We start from the raw sequence: 15,311 nt of genomic DNA on the forward strand, positions 1-15,311 counted from the left end.
ACAGGAGATGGTACTGCCAGAGCTGAGGCTCCCTGTTTGACCCAAGGTGGGAGTCATCTATGTGCAAAAAGGACCTGTGAGATCAGCTCTGAACACGAGCAGTGAGTTGTCTTCATGCTGAAGCTGAAAGGCTCTGCTGAAGAGCCCAAAGCCCCAGCAGTTTTTCCAGCAGCAGGAAATCCCCTCGCCCTATTGTCAAAACACAGGTCAACAGCCATGCCAGGCCAAGTATTAATAACAAAAGTCAACTTTTTAAAGGAGTCTGAATCGCCTTCTCCATCACTCACCTGTGCTGTGTGAGGACATTCACCGCTGAAGGGTGGTTAGCACAGTACGTCAGGTACAGGGAGCGGAACTGGGGCATCAGGTTCATGAAACAGCCTCCCACACGCTGCTGGTTCTCGGGGAGCCTAGAGACACCAACACACCAGCCAGGTTAAGCCTCTGGATCTGCACCCTGAAGCTACAGCACTCTCAGAGACCTGCCCAGGAACTACCCACTGCACAGGGACGTTCCCACATCACCTGATAACTGCAGCACTGAGCAAAATACCCACACTTGCCACCTGGGGAGGCGGAAGAGGGGGATCCTCAGGTGGGTCTGGGTTTCTGTGGTGCAGACAGTGAGCATCACAGCCTAAGACAACCTGTGACTCAGCCTGATCTGTCTCACTAGCAAAGCTACAGCTGGGATGATGGGGCTGTGCTTGAAAGAACTAGGGTCCCACTCTCTGGGCTGCCCCTGAATATGAAAAGGTGGATAAAGAAAGAGAAGCCACAACCTGAATATATTCCCAGTATTCAGTCTTTCCCCATCTCTTTTCAGCCCTTAGCTAAGGCTAAATGTGTCTGTCAGCCTCCCTGCAGGAAATTATCACCTCTAATAATTTGCTCTTTGCTCCCTGGCAATTCCCATCTTCTTGCCTGCCAGATCTCCCACCCTGCATGTGCCTGCATCTTTGGGTTAGGCACACTTCTGTGTCAGGTCTAGTGACACTCATTCTGCAGATGCCTTAACAGCAGAAATGTAAGAGTTCCTTCTACCTTTCCTCCTGCCAAAGCACTGCCTGGCACCTTTCCTCAATCCTGTTATTTTCTTCTATATTTAACAAGTCTAAGACAGCAGCTAGGAGGAACATTAATGAACATGTCTTTCTATTATTTTTAGCTACAGTTTAAAAGCTTAACAACCTCAGTGATACGACACAAACTTACTTTGAAACTTCTTCCAAGGCTTGGTTCAGTGTTTGCTGAAAAGCAGAGATTTCTTCCATGTTTCCCAGCAATGCTGCAATGTCCCCTGCGCTGAGCCTACAAGAGCCACATCACCAGTCAGCATTAAAGAGAAGTTGCTCTCAGGAGCATACCATTTTTATTCGTAAGCAGCCCTTCCAAAATGACACAAAAATTTCTCCTTCTCCAGATACACAAAATTCATGATCTCTGAGCTACAGTCCGCAGTCTCCTGGAGAAGACGTCTGCTGCCAAGGATTATCTTAATTGGATTTTAATCACTTAATCACACTAATCTTCACAGATCTTTAGCTGTCTAATAGACACAGACAGATGGGATTTCAGCCAGAGGTGGGGACGGAGGTGTGTGCACAGACACAGAGACAGTTTTGTCTTCAGGGATTCATGCTATGGATTTCCCTATGGGAGGAGGGTCCTACGGGTAGGGGCTGCTTTGTTCCTTTAGTGAGATTGGATGTTCCCAAAGCTAATGTGCCTGTTTCTGTCATCCTGCGAGTCACTCTCCTACCACCCTCATTTAGGCCTACAAGGCTGAGAACACAAGAAATTTTCCCACATGAAGATTTTGGGAAGGGAGAAGTGACTGAAATACGGAGGCCACTCTCCCATCTCTCCTGACTGGACAATGTCTAAACATGTGCCCTCTGTCCATGACACCCCAAGGCTCCCACAGTGTCCTCTCCACCTCAGATGCCCTTATATCTTACTTATCATAAGACTGGAGGGGTCTTAAGTAAGTTCCCAGAAGTGACTGTAGTTCCTTTGCATAATCTCGTTCTGTTTCCAGAATATTTTGCAACACCTAGGGTGAGAGACAGAGCACTGAGAAGATTTATGTACTAGCAAACTAGTCAAAAGAACATGACATCAGCTTCCAAGTCTGGAAAAGCATGGAAGTGTATTTTAGGTCCACAAATCATGTTTCTTAATGCAGAACCCAGAACACCCAGGAAAGTCCTGGTGGTTAAATACTGAGATTTTACTTCGCGAACTTGAGAAGGCCTGGAAAGCAGGTGTTAAAAGCTGCACCAAGGATGGCTTCTGTGGCAAATCAAGCCAAGGCACACCTCGTTCACCACTTCAGGGATGTGGTGATCTGGGTTTGGTCCTGCTAATCCATCTCAGCAGCTGATTTGTCTCTGGCCGCATAGCAGGCAAACCCAGTGCCTCCTGCACGCTCCCAGTCAGCACTCCAGTTTTTCAGACAGTGGAGGTGGTTTCCAGCTCCCTGGACAAACTGTTTCTGCTTTGCTTTGCTTGAAATATATTTAGACATACTGATGAGCAGGATTCAGCTCCAGCACTGAGAGCCAGGGATGCTCACACGAGGCATCTTCACTCTCCTACACCACAGGGTTCACTCCAGGGCTCCTGGGCACAGGCAGTGAAGGTAACTGCCCCTGCTTTGCCAGATCTCCTTGCTTCGGCAGCAATATGTAGAGGAGGGGATGTTTCCCCACCCATTCTGCAGCAGCCGTTCATGGCCTGGCAGGCTATGAACCTGCTCCAAAGCCAAGTCCAGTTACGAAGCCAGGCCATGAGCTCTGGCAGCTGCCTGTCCTCCGAGGGCTGCAGCTGCTGGCAGAGGCACAGGACAGGCACCTTGGGGTATAACAGCTCCAGCCAAACCTAAGACAGGGACCAGAGCCCTGGTCTGGCTTGCCTACACCATGACATTATCTCCCGTTCTTTATCAACAGGAAATACTGTGCCTTATCCCCCCGCATTGATCTGAAAGTTGTCACCTCTCCTTAACTATCTCAGTTGTCTACTTCAAGCCTCTACTTTTGACATCTTGCAGCCACTTCCATTTGTGGTTTATTGTCTCAATGGCCTTGAATCCAGGGAATGGAAACAGCTGCATTTAAACACAGAGCCACATCCCCAATTGTTACAAATTGCTTCAATGATTTTTAAGGGAAGGAGCCAGTTCAGAAGATAAATAACATGGTACTCATTAAAATGTATGATCAGCACTTTAAAACTTACCACAGGGTAATAATTCTTTGTCAGCTGAGTGTTTTCTAGCCCTTTTAATGCTTTGGGAGAGAGTGGTTTATCTGCACAAAAAAAAGCCATGAATAAATTACAGTGCACAGCTCTCATTATTCCACCAGGAAAAGACACTGCCACATCATGTCCAGCAAATGTAACTTCACCCCTGTGACCACAAAACTTCAATTGAAGGGTTTGTTTCCCCATTTCACAAAAAACTAGGATCAAAGCAGTGGCATGCACAACACTGACGGCAGCCAAGCGAGTCACACCAGGAGCTTCGTGCAGCCTCTGCCAACCAATGTCCAGGTTTGCTCCAAAATCATTGGCAGCAGCCCAGTATCTGGCACTGTTTGGAACTACAGTGTGGCTTCACCTGGCCCACTAAATTTGGTTTTAAAACTGGGTGTCTGTCAGAAATGAGAGATACTGTGTTTTTTTCCAGGTGATTCACAAGACACTTGAAGCCAACCCCAATCAATATGCTGAACTCTGATCTCCGCAGTCACTTGTGATGCTAAATCCTTCTCTGAATGAAATTAGATTTAAATGAAGAGCTCCCAAAAACCTGGAAATCCATTCTCATTCTGCATTTGCTAAATCCCTGTGGATGCCTCCAGCATCTGTACATATGTGCACACACACACACACACACACGGACAAGTTCTTGCTCCACTGTTCCTTCCTTAGAGAAGCCCCTTCTCTGCCAGCAGCACGGCTCTCCCAGCAACACCATCACCCCTCTGGACTGGGACAGGAAGGCCGTGCAAGGCTGCCACAGCCCAGGCCACTCTGTACATACTTAAACAGCTCCATGCCATGTGGAGCAGCCAGGCTCTCCTGTCTCCCTGCAGTCGCTCACACAAGGCAATTACTTTCCCACTGATAGCAGGGGAGAAGCTTGAAATTGATACATTTAGCATCTGGAAGCTGCAGCTTGATGTACTTTCTAATTACTGCCATTGCAGTGCTTCCTGTCACTTCCAGCCAGGAGCTCTGTGCCTCATCTAAAGACTCAGAGGAGCTCACCTCCACGTTATTTCACAGACTCACAGAATATTTCCACCCAAAGGACACACCTAGGACAGAGCAGAGGCAAGGACACTGCTGAAAAACAACTCCATTCAGAGTGACAAGTCTTACACTGTGGAGATGGGAAAAGCAGCTCCCTGCCAGCTGCAGCCCCGGCAGTGCTCCTGGGGCATGGAGGGTTTACTGATGGTCCCTCATTGCTCACTTGTAATGCAGCCACATCTCCTGAGCATGCAGACACCAGGGCAATGAACTGTCCTGACGTGAAATGGTGCCAAGAGAGGATCTGGAGGGAAAAGCTCTGCAGACAGAAAAATCTGATGGGCTCTTACATCAGGACCTATGGGAGACTGGCCCTTCACTTCAGTGAGGTACTGTCATTTCATGCAGCTCCCATCTGATTTTCCCTATAGGACTCAAGTTTATTCTCCTTTGTTTAAAACATCTCTCTTCTCCCCTCACTGAGTTGATTAGTGATTCCTGAGTTGTGCCAGACATGCCTTCAATCCCTGCTGCAATGTCCTGCTCCAGCTCAGACATCATTTCCCAGAGGGAAACAGCGGGAGATGAGATATCCTAACAATGATTTTTTTCATTTAGAATTAAATAAAAACTGACCTAATTCTGAGCATTAAATCATGAATTTTTTTCTTCCCTCCTTTGCTTTGTTTTTGCAAGTGTGGAAGCAAGGATGTCTAACAGGGGCTGCACATTTTGCAGCTAATTTGCAGACCCCTGCTGGTATCTCATTGTTTGAGGCCAGAGCAGATCTTGAGCCATAGAACCAGCACCAAGCACACAACTGGTCTCTGTCTATGGTAAGTCCTCAAGGTACATTAAGGAGCTAAGTTCCATTTTGCAAAAAAACAGTTTAATCTCACAAAAAGGCCTGGGTGAGCTGCTTGAATGGATGTGTAATGCCACAGGGCAGTTGGCCAGGGGCTTCACATTATTATCACCCTACGTCTGCATATAGCCACATCACAGAAAATGTTAATGTTAAGGACACTCAAGACAAAGCTCAATAAAGGCAGATGACATCAGATGGATCATCCCCTCCCTCTTCCTTTCTCAATATTGCAGCAAAATCATCTGGGGAAAAATGTACTCTGTGAAATCAGCCATCACTATGGACCATGCCCTGTGGCCATGCAGTTTTTGTCATATTCCACACCATGATGGTGAGCATCCATTCCACTGATGCCTGAAAAGCCAGGATCAAACACAAATACATTGCCTGACCAAGGTCTCTAACAAAAAGCTAGTTCTGTGCTCAGATGCTGGAATGACCTGATGGCTCCCCAGGGCAAACAGGACCCACATCCATCTCTGTCCTCATTGTCTGATAATATCACTGCTTCCATGCTGCTGAGGCTTGGGGGGAGCAACAGAAAGGCACAATGTGCTGGGAAGAGGGTGAAGCAGCTCTCAAGCAACTCATCTGAAAGACTAGGCTTTGCCCTTCCATTCGTCCTTCCATTAGCCCAGCTGCCTGAAGTACACAAACGGTCCTTAATAAATAGCAGCAATTTCCCAAAGGCACAAGGGTCCTCACTGCATTATACCACTGTCATTCAATCAGCCCTTGAAAGCAACTTGCTTACCGGTGGATTTGATTTCTCTGACGTAGTTACTTGGGAACCAGCCTGTTTTTCCATTCAAGGTCCCTTCCCACCAGCCCCCTTCTTCAACTCGGGTGACATAAATAATGTCTCCTTTGTTAACAGAGAGTTCATCCTCATTGGTCTGCTTAAAATTGAACCTGGCCTTTACCACCAGCTGATGACTGCCATTCTCGGTCATCTCCTAAGGAAAAAAATGTGGAAAAACATCAGTAAATAGTCAAAAAAAGCAGAAACCACTAGGACAAGCCATTGTTCTTCTCTGTTGTGACAGCTGTTTTTTAAGTATTGCTCTGTATAACAAGCAATAATATCTTGCTGTTACGTAAACACTCCCTTCAGAGGACCACAAGGTCCCTCCCAAGCATTAATTTAGTTTCCCAGTGCAATGGGTGGCAGATAAGAATCACTCTCCTCATGTCACACAGAGAAACATTGCAGTTTGGAGAAGCTGCGGGACTCTCTCCAGGTGAGGCAGCAAACCCATGATGGAGATCAGGGGAGAACAACCTCTGATGCTGAACCAGAGGTACCAATCACACTCCTCTACCCCCAAGGCCATCAAACCCACGATTACATGTTAAATAAAGGGTACCACAGGCTTGGACTGCCTCCGTAACACCCTTGCTGACTGGGAAGCTGTGCCGTTGGAGTCACTCTGGGGGTCTCCAGCCGCAGAGTTAAGAGAGGACAGATGTGAACATGGCCCTTTTGACAGCTGATCTGGGGAAACAAAACAACGTCTGAGTTTTACCCAGCTGTCCACCATCCCTCCACATCACAGCAAAGCAAAGAGTAAAGCCTGCAAAGAAAACAGGAACAGGGCACAACAGTTCAAAGAGCATCTATCAGAGCAAGATAGCAAGTGCATGACATCTGCAGTGTGGGTACTCCCAGTCAGCAGTGAGGGCGGTTTTCTGGGCTGGGATAACCCTTCCATCATGGAAGAAGTTAAATTGCATCCTGAGGCACTCCTAGGTTGTGCCAGCTCTGCAGCCACACATTCAATTGCAGTAGTTCTTTGAAATCCCCCTTAAAACTGTAGGAAAGCAGAATAGTACTCAGTACAGTGATTCCCTACTGGGAATGTTTCTGGGATGCAAGTAAGCACTGTTGAAGGTGTGTCAAAGTTTAGCTCTCCAGTGAGTGCTCTTAGGTCACCTCTGCAGCTGCAGTGTGGGCTATCCTGCTGAGTGGGGAGGAATGCTGAACAGTTGGTCCACACAATTGCTCCTCTATTTAGAGAAGTCCCTCTGGGTTCATTATCCAGCTGAAAGAGGCTAGGCACTATTTTGATTGCTGTTCATGGACGGCTGCCATTAGTCATGTGAGAGAGGGATTCAAGCCACGCCAAGGAAGGACAGGAGTGTCATGGCCAGGAGATGAACTGCCCATGGAAAGGCTCAGATCATCCCAGCAGCTCTTGGAGCTGCCTCCTTCAAACACTCAGAGCTCCTTGCTTTGCAAACCAATCTTTAGGCCTGTTTCTGTCCCCACCTGATGCTGGAGGCAATGCTGCTGCTCTGACACACCTGTTTTCATAATTAGTGATTTGTTTCTATATTAACACTGAAAAAGTTGCCAGAGGGTAAAAAGTTTCCTGGTCCTAACTGTGCAGAGACTGAGTCAGTGGCCTTGTTGCTATGAGCAGTTCCAGATCCTGCAGGACCTGGCAGCACTCAGCCCCAGCATCCTGCTGGATGCTGCAGAGGGGTAAAAACTTGGGACTCAAGCCACCCAATAATTGCCAGTACTTCACTGCTACTGTACCCCACACCACAATGTGGGACACCACTCTTATCACCTCCATTCTGTGTTCCATGGTGCTCAAAAGACACAACAGCACATATTATCACTTCAGTAAACTGTGAAGGACTTTTAAGATTGGTCTTGTAGATTCTCTTCAGATTTTAGGACACTTCTGCATTCCAGAGTTGCAGTTTTCCACCTGCAGTGGAACCTCACATGTCCGTGGACCTCAAAAGCAGAGCAGAGAAGAGCAGTCTGCAGGAATCCTTGTGCTGGGTGTGCAAGTCCGTGGACCACGTTTGGAGTTCTGCCTTGAAAACACTGCAAGAGGAGAGGGTGATCCAGCCACCAAACGTGTGCAGAAATCGGAAAAGACAAACTGCAAGGCTGCTTTTCCTCCATTCTCCTCCACTTTGAATGCCAGCATGGAAAACTCATTCTGAAGGGGAAATTTGGTGGGAGTTACAGGAACTCAGCTGGGCTTTTATGCTCCTCAGAGGATTTTTGTTTCAATAGGAAAACACCTCATCCTTAGATTGGACCTGGAGCAACACAAACTGTGAGCTCTTGTGGAAGAGACTTGCTTTGTCTCTCTCCTACTCCTTGCACAGTGGGGACCAGGTCCATGACTACGACTTCCAGGTGCTGCTGTCTTACAAAGCCCAGCCATGCCATATCCACACACCCGGCTAGCCAGTCTGTGTTCCAGCAATGGACAACATCCATGGCAAACCTTACGTGCTGTCAGTCAGTCAGTTTTCTCTCTTGCCCTGCTTGTTACGACCGCAGGGTGAATTCCCAGATTCCTGGGCTGCAGCAACTGCAAAATCCCTCTCCATGTAAAACCCACTTTGCCAACAGAGTGGGTTTTTCTCTCTGAAGCATCCTGATATTTGAGCAGGAGCGGTTTTGGCTGCTCTTGGTGACTCACAGGCCAGGGGTATGGCTGGCTGCCAGTGTGAGATATTCTTCCCCTGATGCCTTCTGAAAGGGAGGGCATAAATCCTGAGTCCAGACTTCGCTTATTCAAGTCATCAGCCACAGTCCCACGGAAATGACTCCATTACTGTCGATTTTATGATTCTCCCTGCCCCTCCCAATCTTCCAAAGCTTTTATAAATATCTGCAGCAACCTAGAAACAAATGCAAAACTGCCTTTGACAGTTTGGCAGGGAAGTGTATCATTTATATTGCATCGTGACAGTGTCCTATTTTATGCCTGGTCCAGCATGGAACACTGCTGCCATATGTTGCTTAAACTATGGTTAAAATAGCTGGGTTTTCTGCTCACATTCCTACACTATTTTTGGCAGATGAGCCTTGTCTGATCTAGCACAGCTGGTTTTCCTTCCCTGCCCTCTCTTGCAGATAAAAGCATCAAGCTCTGTGTTGCTGCGTTTTGATGGACAGCTGCTGAACTAAAAGTTTATCTGCTACAAATTATGCCTCCAGTTATCTGCACAAAAAGATCCATGAAGACACATGGATTTGGACTTCAAATAGATGCTCAGAAATGCGTTCCCACAGCGTTTCCTTAGCTGACACCTACTTCCCTCTGCCTCCAACCAGGATGTTGGGATGCAGCAGAGCTGCAGGTGTTGGGATGTGCAAGCATGTCAGAGCCTTGGCGACAGCAGCAACTGCAGTAGCTAGTACCAGGCTTATCCTGATGCTCTATTCAGACCATGGCCTCTGGCAAGACAGACAAACTGGAACATCTGCAAAGGCAGTTTGTAGGACACAGGCTCCTGCTCCTCAGGAATTTAGCCAAGCCACCAAAAAGCAAATTATTTAGACACGTATTTATTTTACCCTGTACTCTTCCCAAGGGTGCTCTCTGCCTGAGCAGCTAGTTATATTGCAGGCATTGTGCTTTTTAACATTTAAACACAGAAAGCATATGTTCAAACAGATGTTTGCCATGAAACCAAGAGGATCCCAACTTCTCTATAGCCCCATCAATAACGTATGATAGGAACTATTCCCCAGCAAAGCCCTGTCCCGGGCTGAGCTGGAACAGGGGTGGCTGGAAGAATGGAGTTGGGACTGTAAATAAGGGGACTGACGTGAGAACGGCATTGCAGCCTTGTCACCCTGTCAGCACACACCCCATCACACCCCTCCAGTCCAACAACAGGTAAGGACAGAGGCAAGAAAGTTTCTCTCTCTTTTCACTTTCAGAATAATGAAGTAAATATCAATCACAACAGCAGCATTTGCAGAAGTTGTTCCCAGTTGAGTTAACCTACATTTTATACATATCCCCTATCACACTGAACTGCAAGAGCTTCTACACAGGGTCAGCGGGTGCTGTTGGTAATTGAGTGGTGAGGGGCTGGGAGGAGGTGCTGAGGCAGGAAGATGGCATGCTGAGGCCAAATTCCCACTCCCAAACTTCTGTGGAGTGAGCTGTCAGCAGAGCTGAGTCCTAGCTGCAGAACAGCATCCTCAGAACCTGAATTTCTTTGGAGCAGCATTATACACACAGACACACACATATATGTGTGCACAAATCATAGGGGGGTGTGTAAAAATATATACTATTATTATTATTATACAATATATATTATTATTCGACATATTATTATGTATGTTGATGTACAATATATGCATGATAATTCATACACCAGTTTATATAATGTATAGGCAAAATGCAGTAAGCCAAAAGGAAAGACTTCCCATGAGAGGAAAATAATGAGTTTTCATTTTGAAATTTCCTCCTTAAATCACCTCAAATGTAACCTGCAACAGGGAAATGGAACTCTTCTGGTGCTGGACTTTGGTGGGTGTGCAGGAGTCTGTCCTAAACCACCTGTATGACAAGAGGCTGTGAAGTCTTCCCAGCACCAGGCAGACCTGCTCCTCATCCCCTCATAAAGGAGACCCCGGTCCTCTCACCCCTCCCCAGAGCACCACTGTGCCACTGTCCTCCCTGTTGAACTTCTCCTTTCACAGCCTATGCTACTAAATATCATTTTAAAGCAATCTGTAGGGAACAGCTACATATCTGGGATGGAATCAGGATGAGCTGATTTGTTTTGCTTCAGCAGCCTACTCCTGCTCCCAGGGATGCAGGACAAGCCATCAGCTTGATTCCCAGATCCAGGAGCCTACTCCATGGAACCAGGGAGAGGAAAGAGAGAAAAACATCAATACAATTGACTGAGCAACTAGCAACAACATTTGTTTTGACATTCAGGAAAGGTATTATGCAGATGGAGCTGTTTTTCTCTTCAGCTTTAAAACACACTCTTTAAAATCTGGTATTTGCATTTTGGGAGGTGCATGCTCATTTACATTGAGGATCCCTTACGCTGACCTACTTTGAAGTCCCTTAATACTGTCAAAACTGAGCAGAGGTCCCTCAGTGTAAAGTGATAATCGAGCTCTGCAGAGTTCACACAGCAACTCTAAAACGTCACAATTTAACCCTGAGTTGGTAGAAGCCTGAAATACCAATCCCACCATCCACTATCAGCCATCAGTGCTGGGTGCACAATTTGACAAACCTCCAGAAATCACCATAAATCAGGAATTAGCAAAAAAACAAAAACTGGCCCTGCATACACATGAGAAATAGTTTGAAATTACAACAAAAGGACCTCTTTTTTCTTACCTTCAGTAGCTTTATTTACAGCTGTTAACGTGCTCAGGACCTTGGAGAACTGATCTCCAGTGTACAAATCATGTGGATCAAACACCTGTGAAAGATGAACTCAATCAGTTGAGCCCAAAACATCTCACTCTGGCTGCTGGAGCCGCCCACGATGCTGGAGGGTGAGGATTAGGCAGCCCCTATGTCTCTACAGGGACAGGGTGTTTATTCAGGGCTGACAAGTCCATTTCCTTTGCAGACAGAGAATTCCTGGAGCACCACTGGCAGGCGGCGTGGGAAGGGCAGGGGGACCCAGCAGTATTTGGAGTGTAATGCTGGGAACAGGGAAGGAATCAGTGCTGTCTGCAGAGCAGAGACTCCTCTGAAAATCACTGAGAAGGTTATTGCTGGCCTTGAGGGAAGGAAAGATTTTATTGCTATTTTTGTTATTGAAAGCTGAAGAGATTGAGGCTGTACATACAGAGAGCTATGTATAAACACACACATATTTTCCACAGCAGAATTAACACACATGGAATTTTCTGCTATTGCAATATATACATTTACACTTTTTTACAGGAAGACAAACCCAGTTATCTTATATACCAAAATTTCACCCTAAAGAATTTGATGTTGCTAATCCTCAATGGCAAAACAGAAATACATGGTTAGCAAGGGCTTATTTTCCATGATTGATAACCTGAACCTTGTACACTTCAGAAATCATCACCAGTATAATGAGGGGCAGTTTGAGTTTCCAAAACACTTCAACCCCCTCCAACACCTGAAAAATGCTCTCAACTTCATACAGACTGTACAAATCCTACCATCAATGAAGCAAAGATAAGAGATACAAAGAGATACCCTCTTGATGCTACCACCATGGCACCATCTGATAATCCCCAAATACATGTTGTCTTGCAGATGGAGACCACAGATACACAAATCCCATGAACAGGAAAGATGATTTTAAAGCTCTCCTGACAGACACCATCTAATTACAAACACCTCCAACACACTAAAGAGTGTATCCTGCTAAATAAGGACAAAAGTCATAATTACCTTTAGGCTAGTACTGCCCTTTAAAACAGCCCTTTCTTGCTTTCCACACAGAGCTCCTTGAGTATGCTTGGCATATTTCAAATAGGAAGGGAACTGGCCTCTCTCACATCCCTGGACGCTCGCGGCACCTCCTCCTCTTCACAGACACACCAGAGCAGCACCAAAGTCCAACACAGACAGTACAATGGCTGATCTTTGTTGAGAATATGTTTTCAAATTAACTCAGCTACTCAATACTGAGAGACACGATTTACCCTAAAGAAATTTAATCCATGCTTAGCATGGGGTCAGCCTGCTGTCATTACAAATATTAAAACCTGTAGCTCCACAGCTCCAGTTGCATCTACTGCTCTGCGCATTCCAGGGATATACCCACCTTCCTTGGGCTGTTTCTGAGTTGATCTATCGCCTGCGTTCACTTGGGTTTGCTCCTTTGGACTATGCAAGTCCCATCCCCTCTGCCAGCTGGTGCATGAACCATTTTTCCTGCCCTGCAGTTGCAGGCAGTGCTATCCAAGCATCACCTTCAGCCCTAAGCAGCGATGTTCCCATCTCCGTGGAAAGGGAAATGGTAACAGAGAACCCAGGTGTGCGCTGACCCCCTTGGCAGCTGCTGGAGGATGGGATATTACAGTTGCACAAGAGGAAGTAAACAGCCAGGCTGGGATGCTTGAATGCATCTCTCTGGTGTGTCATTTTCTCAGCCATACCCTTTTTCTTCCACTTCAGTAATTTCAGAAAAATAAAGTCCTGCCTTGAATGAATGCCTTCTTTTTTTCTAAGGAGCAAAATAGTAAAATATATCTCAAATCCTTCAATGAAGAGGATAATGCTGTAAGCTCAGTCATCAGGCTGACAAAGTCCAGATAAAAATGGTGGGAAGAAAGATATGCAAAAAATTCCAGCACAAAAGCAAGTAATAACATTTAGAACTTCTTCATGGGGAAATTGTCTTGAACAGCTACTGTGGAACAGTGGCTATGTGGAAAACTCTTCTAGGTCAGCTACTGTAATGTAAATATACTCAGCAGCTTGTTCCAGAATAAATTCCTCATACAGAAAAGTCCTCACTTATGACCTAAAAATTACTTTTTCCAGCACAATCCATCGATAGTTCCATTCATAACTAAGAGACAAGCTGCAGCTAGAAGACAAATAGAGGCAGAAAAGGCTTTTTCGCTTCTAACTCATGGAAGATCAGGTGGATGTAACTAAAACCGCATTTAAATCTACACCTATCATCTGAGGATCTGCATTAAAACGCAATTCTGACTTCAAGAATCACAGACTGCAGCTCCCCTCGGTAAAACGCTCCGGCTGTTTCGTCAAGCACCGCGCCGGGCGAGAGCTCTGCACTGCCGCACCGCCAACCTCCGCCAAAGGCAGCGAGGGGATGAGCAGGAGACGGTGCTTCGCGACCAGAAGAGCGCCCGGCTATTCGGGAAGGACGAGAATAGGAGGCCCAAACCCGTGTGCGGTAAGCAAGTTATCAGGACCCAAAATCCCAGTCCCGCGACGGGAAACGCAGAAAAGTTAGGGAAAGCCGGGTTGTGTTTCGAGTCCGAGCTGTCCACAGTTGGACAACCCCCGGCAAACCCCCAGCTGGGTGCCAAGCCCGAAGCCCGGCGCGGCCGCGATCCCTCCAAACCCGAGGACGGGGGCTGGAGGCGCCCGTCCCCCAGCGATGCGGCGCTTCGGGCGCTCGCTGACCCGGCTGCCCCCACTGAACCTGCCTCCGCCTCCAGCGGGACTGGCGGCGCGGCCGGAGCTCCGCCAGCATCGGCGAGACAGAGACAGGCGGGCGGCGGGAGCGTCGTTGTACCCGCGGAGCGCCCAGAATACAGCCACCGCGCCGGCTCCGAACCCTCCGCTCCGGTGCCGCGGTGCCGCCACCCCTTTCAGCGGGGACACCCATGGGAGCTGCCCGGAGGCATCCCTGCTGAGCAGCTGGGACATCCGCGGGGACCCCCGGGGGATGGAGGTGGTCGGTACTCACGGCGGCGGGCGGGCGGGCGCGCAGCCCCGGGGCATGGCGGCAGCGCGGGCGGTGCTGCGGCGCGGCAGCTGCGGCTCTGACCCGGAGCCGGATCGCAGCGCGGGGAAGAGAAGGGAAGGGAAGGGGAAGTGACAGGCGGTGCCGCCGCCCCGCTCCGCCCCGCTTCGCTGCTCGCTGTGGGACGCGGCCCGGCCGTGCGGCCGCAGCTCCCTCCGCCGGCCGCGGGCGGGAGGCACCGGGCGGCCCCGGGGAGAGCAAGAAAGCGGACTGCAAAGGGGAAAGGGACATGGGAAAGGGAAGAAGAGAGAGGCCGGGGGTGGGGGGGAGGAGGGGGAAGGAAAGGGAAAAGGGAGAGGGAAAAAGTGAATCGGGAAGGGGAAGGGGAAGGGGAAAGGAAAGGAAAGGAAAAGGAAAAGGAAAAGGAAAAGGAAAAGGAAAAGGAAAAGGAAAAGGAAAGGAATAAAGGAGAGGAAAAGAAAAATTTACATGGACAGGAAAGGATGGGACAAGGAAGAAATACCCACGCTATTGGAACAGCAATTGCAGCAGGTTTGCACCACTGAGAAGAGAAACACTGCAGAAGGGCCCATAAATAAAGCACAGTTCAGTTGAGGCAGTGAGAGCTCAGAGATGATGTATCCTCTGCTGCCTGTGCCCATCTGTTGGGGGAACATTCTCCTGCAAGGAACAGGAAAATCCCCAGATACTTCAGCACACCAGCAGGCTGCAGCATGGACAGGGAACAGAGCACTGCACTGATACCCAGGGTGAAGCCCAGCCGTAGGTCCCAACCCCATGCAGGGACACCCCACACACCTGGAGCCAGGAGTCTCTGGGACACTGGGTCACTCTGAATTCAGGCAGAGCCATTCTCCAGTGCTTGTGCTGGTTGGTGTTGGGCAGGAGCTCTTGCTTCTGACGTTATCCAGCTAAGAGAGGTAATGTCACTTTGGAGTGAAGCTAAAGCAGAGCAGGTTTTGGGAGTACATGGATGGGGAGCTTAGAG

General features: G+C 48.1%; 1 protein-coding gene across 6 annotated transcripts in view; it reads right to left on the bottom strand.

Annotated features, from left to right (window-relative positions):
• Window positions 1–15,311, bottom strand: part of ARHGEF6 (Rac/Cdc42 guanine nucleotide exchange factor 6) — a 39,108-nt gene that overhangs the window by 18,640 nt on the left and 5,157 nt on the right. For 2 of the 6 annotated variants that reach the window (XM_010402779.3, XM_039571815.1), the window contains exons 3-9: window positions 11,269–11,353; window positions 6,499–6,626; window positions 5,886–6,087; window positions 3,244–3,314; window positions 1,962–2,056; window positions 1,216–1,311; window positions 288–410 (exon numbers count right to left, since the gene is read on the bottom strand). In XM_010402779.3, the coding sequence (XP_010401081.2) occupies window positions 288–410; window positions 1,216–1,311; window positions 1,962–2,056; window positions 3,244–3,314; window positions 5,886–6,087; window positions 6,499–6,626; window positions 11,269–11,353 (800 nt within the window). Of the gene's footprint in view, window positions 1–287; window positions 411–1,215; window positions 1,312–1,961; window positions 2,057–3,243; window positions 3,315–5,885; window positions 6,088–6,480; window positions 6,627–7,707; window positions 7,796–11,268; window positions 11,354–14,305; window positions 14,349–15,311 lie in introns of those variants that run through there. The other 4 variants (XM_039571818.1, XM_039571817.1, XM_019287738.2 and 1 more) reach the window with 4 other exon arrangements.

This window comes from Corvus cornix, chromosome 4A (assembly GCF_000738735.6).
Source record: "Corvus cornix cornix isolate S_Up_H32 chromosome 4A, ASM73873v5, whole genome shotgun sequence".
In the NCBI taxonomy this organism is placed as follows: Eukaryota; Metazoa; Chordata; class Aves; order Passeriformes; family Corvidae; genus Corvus; species Corvus cornix.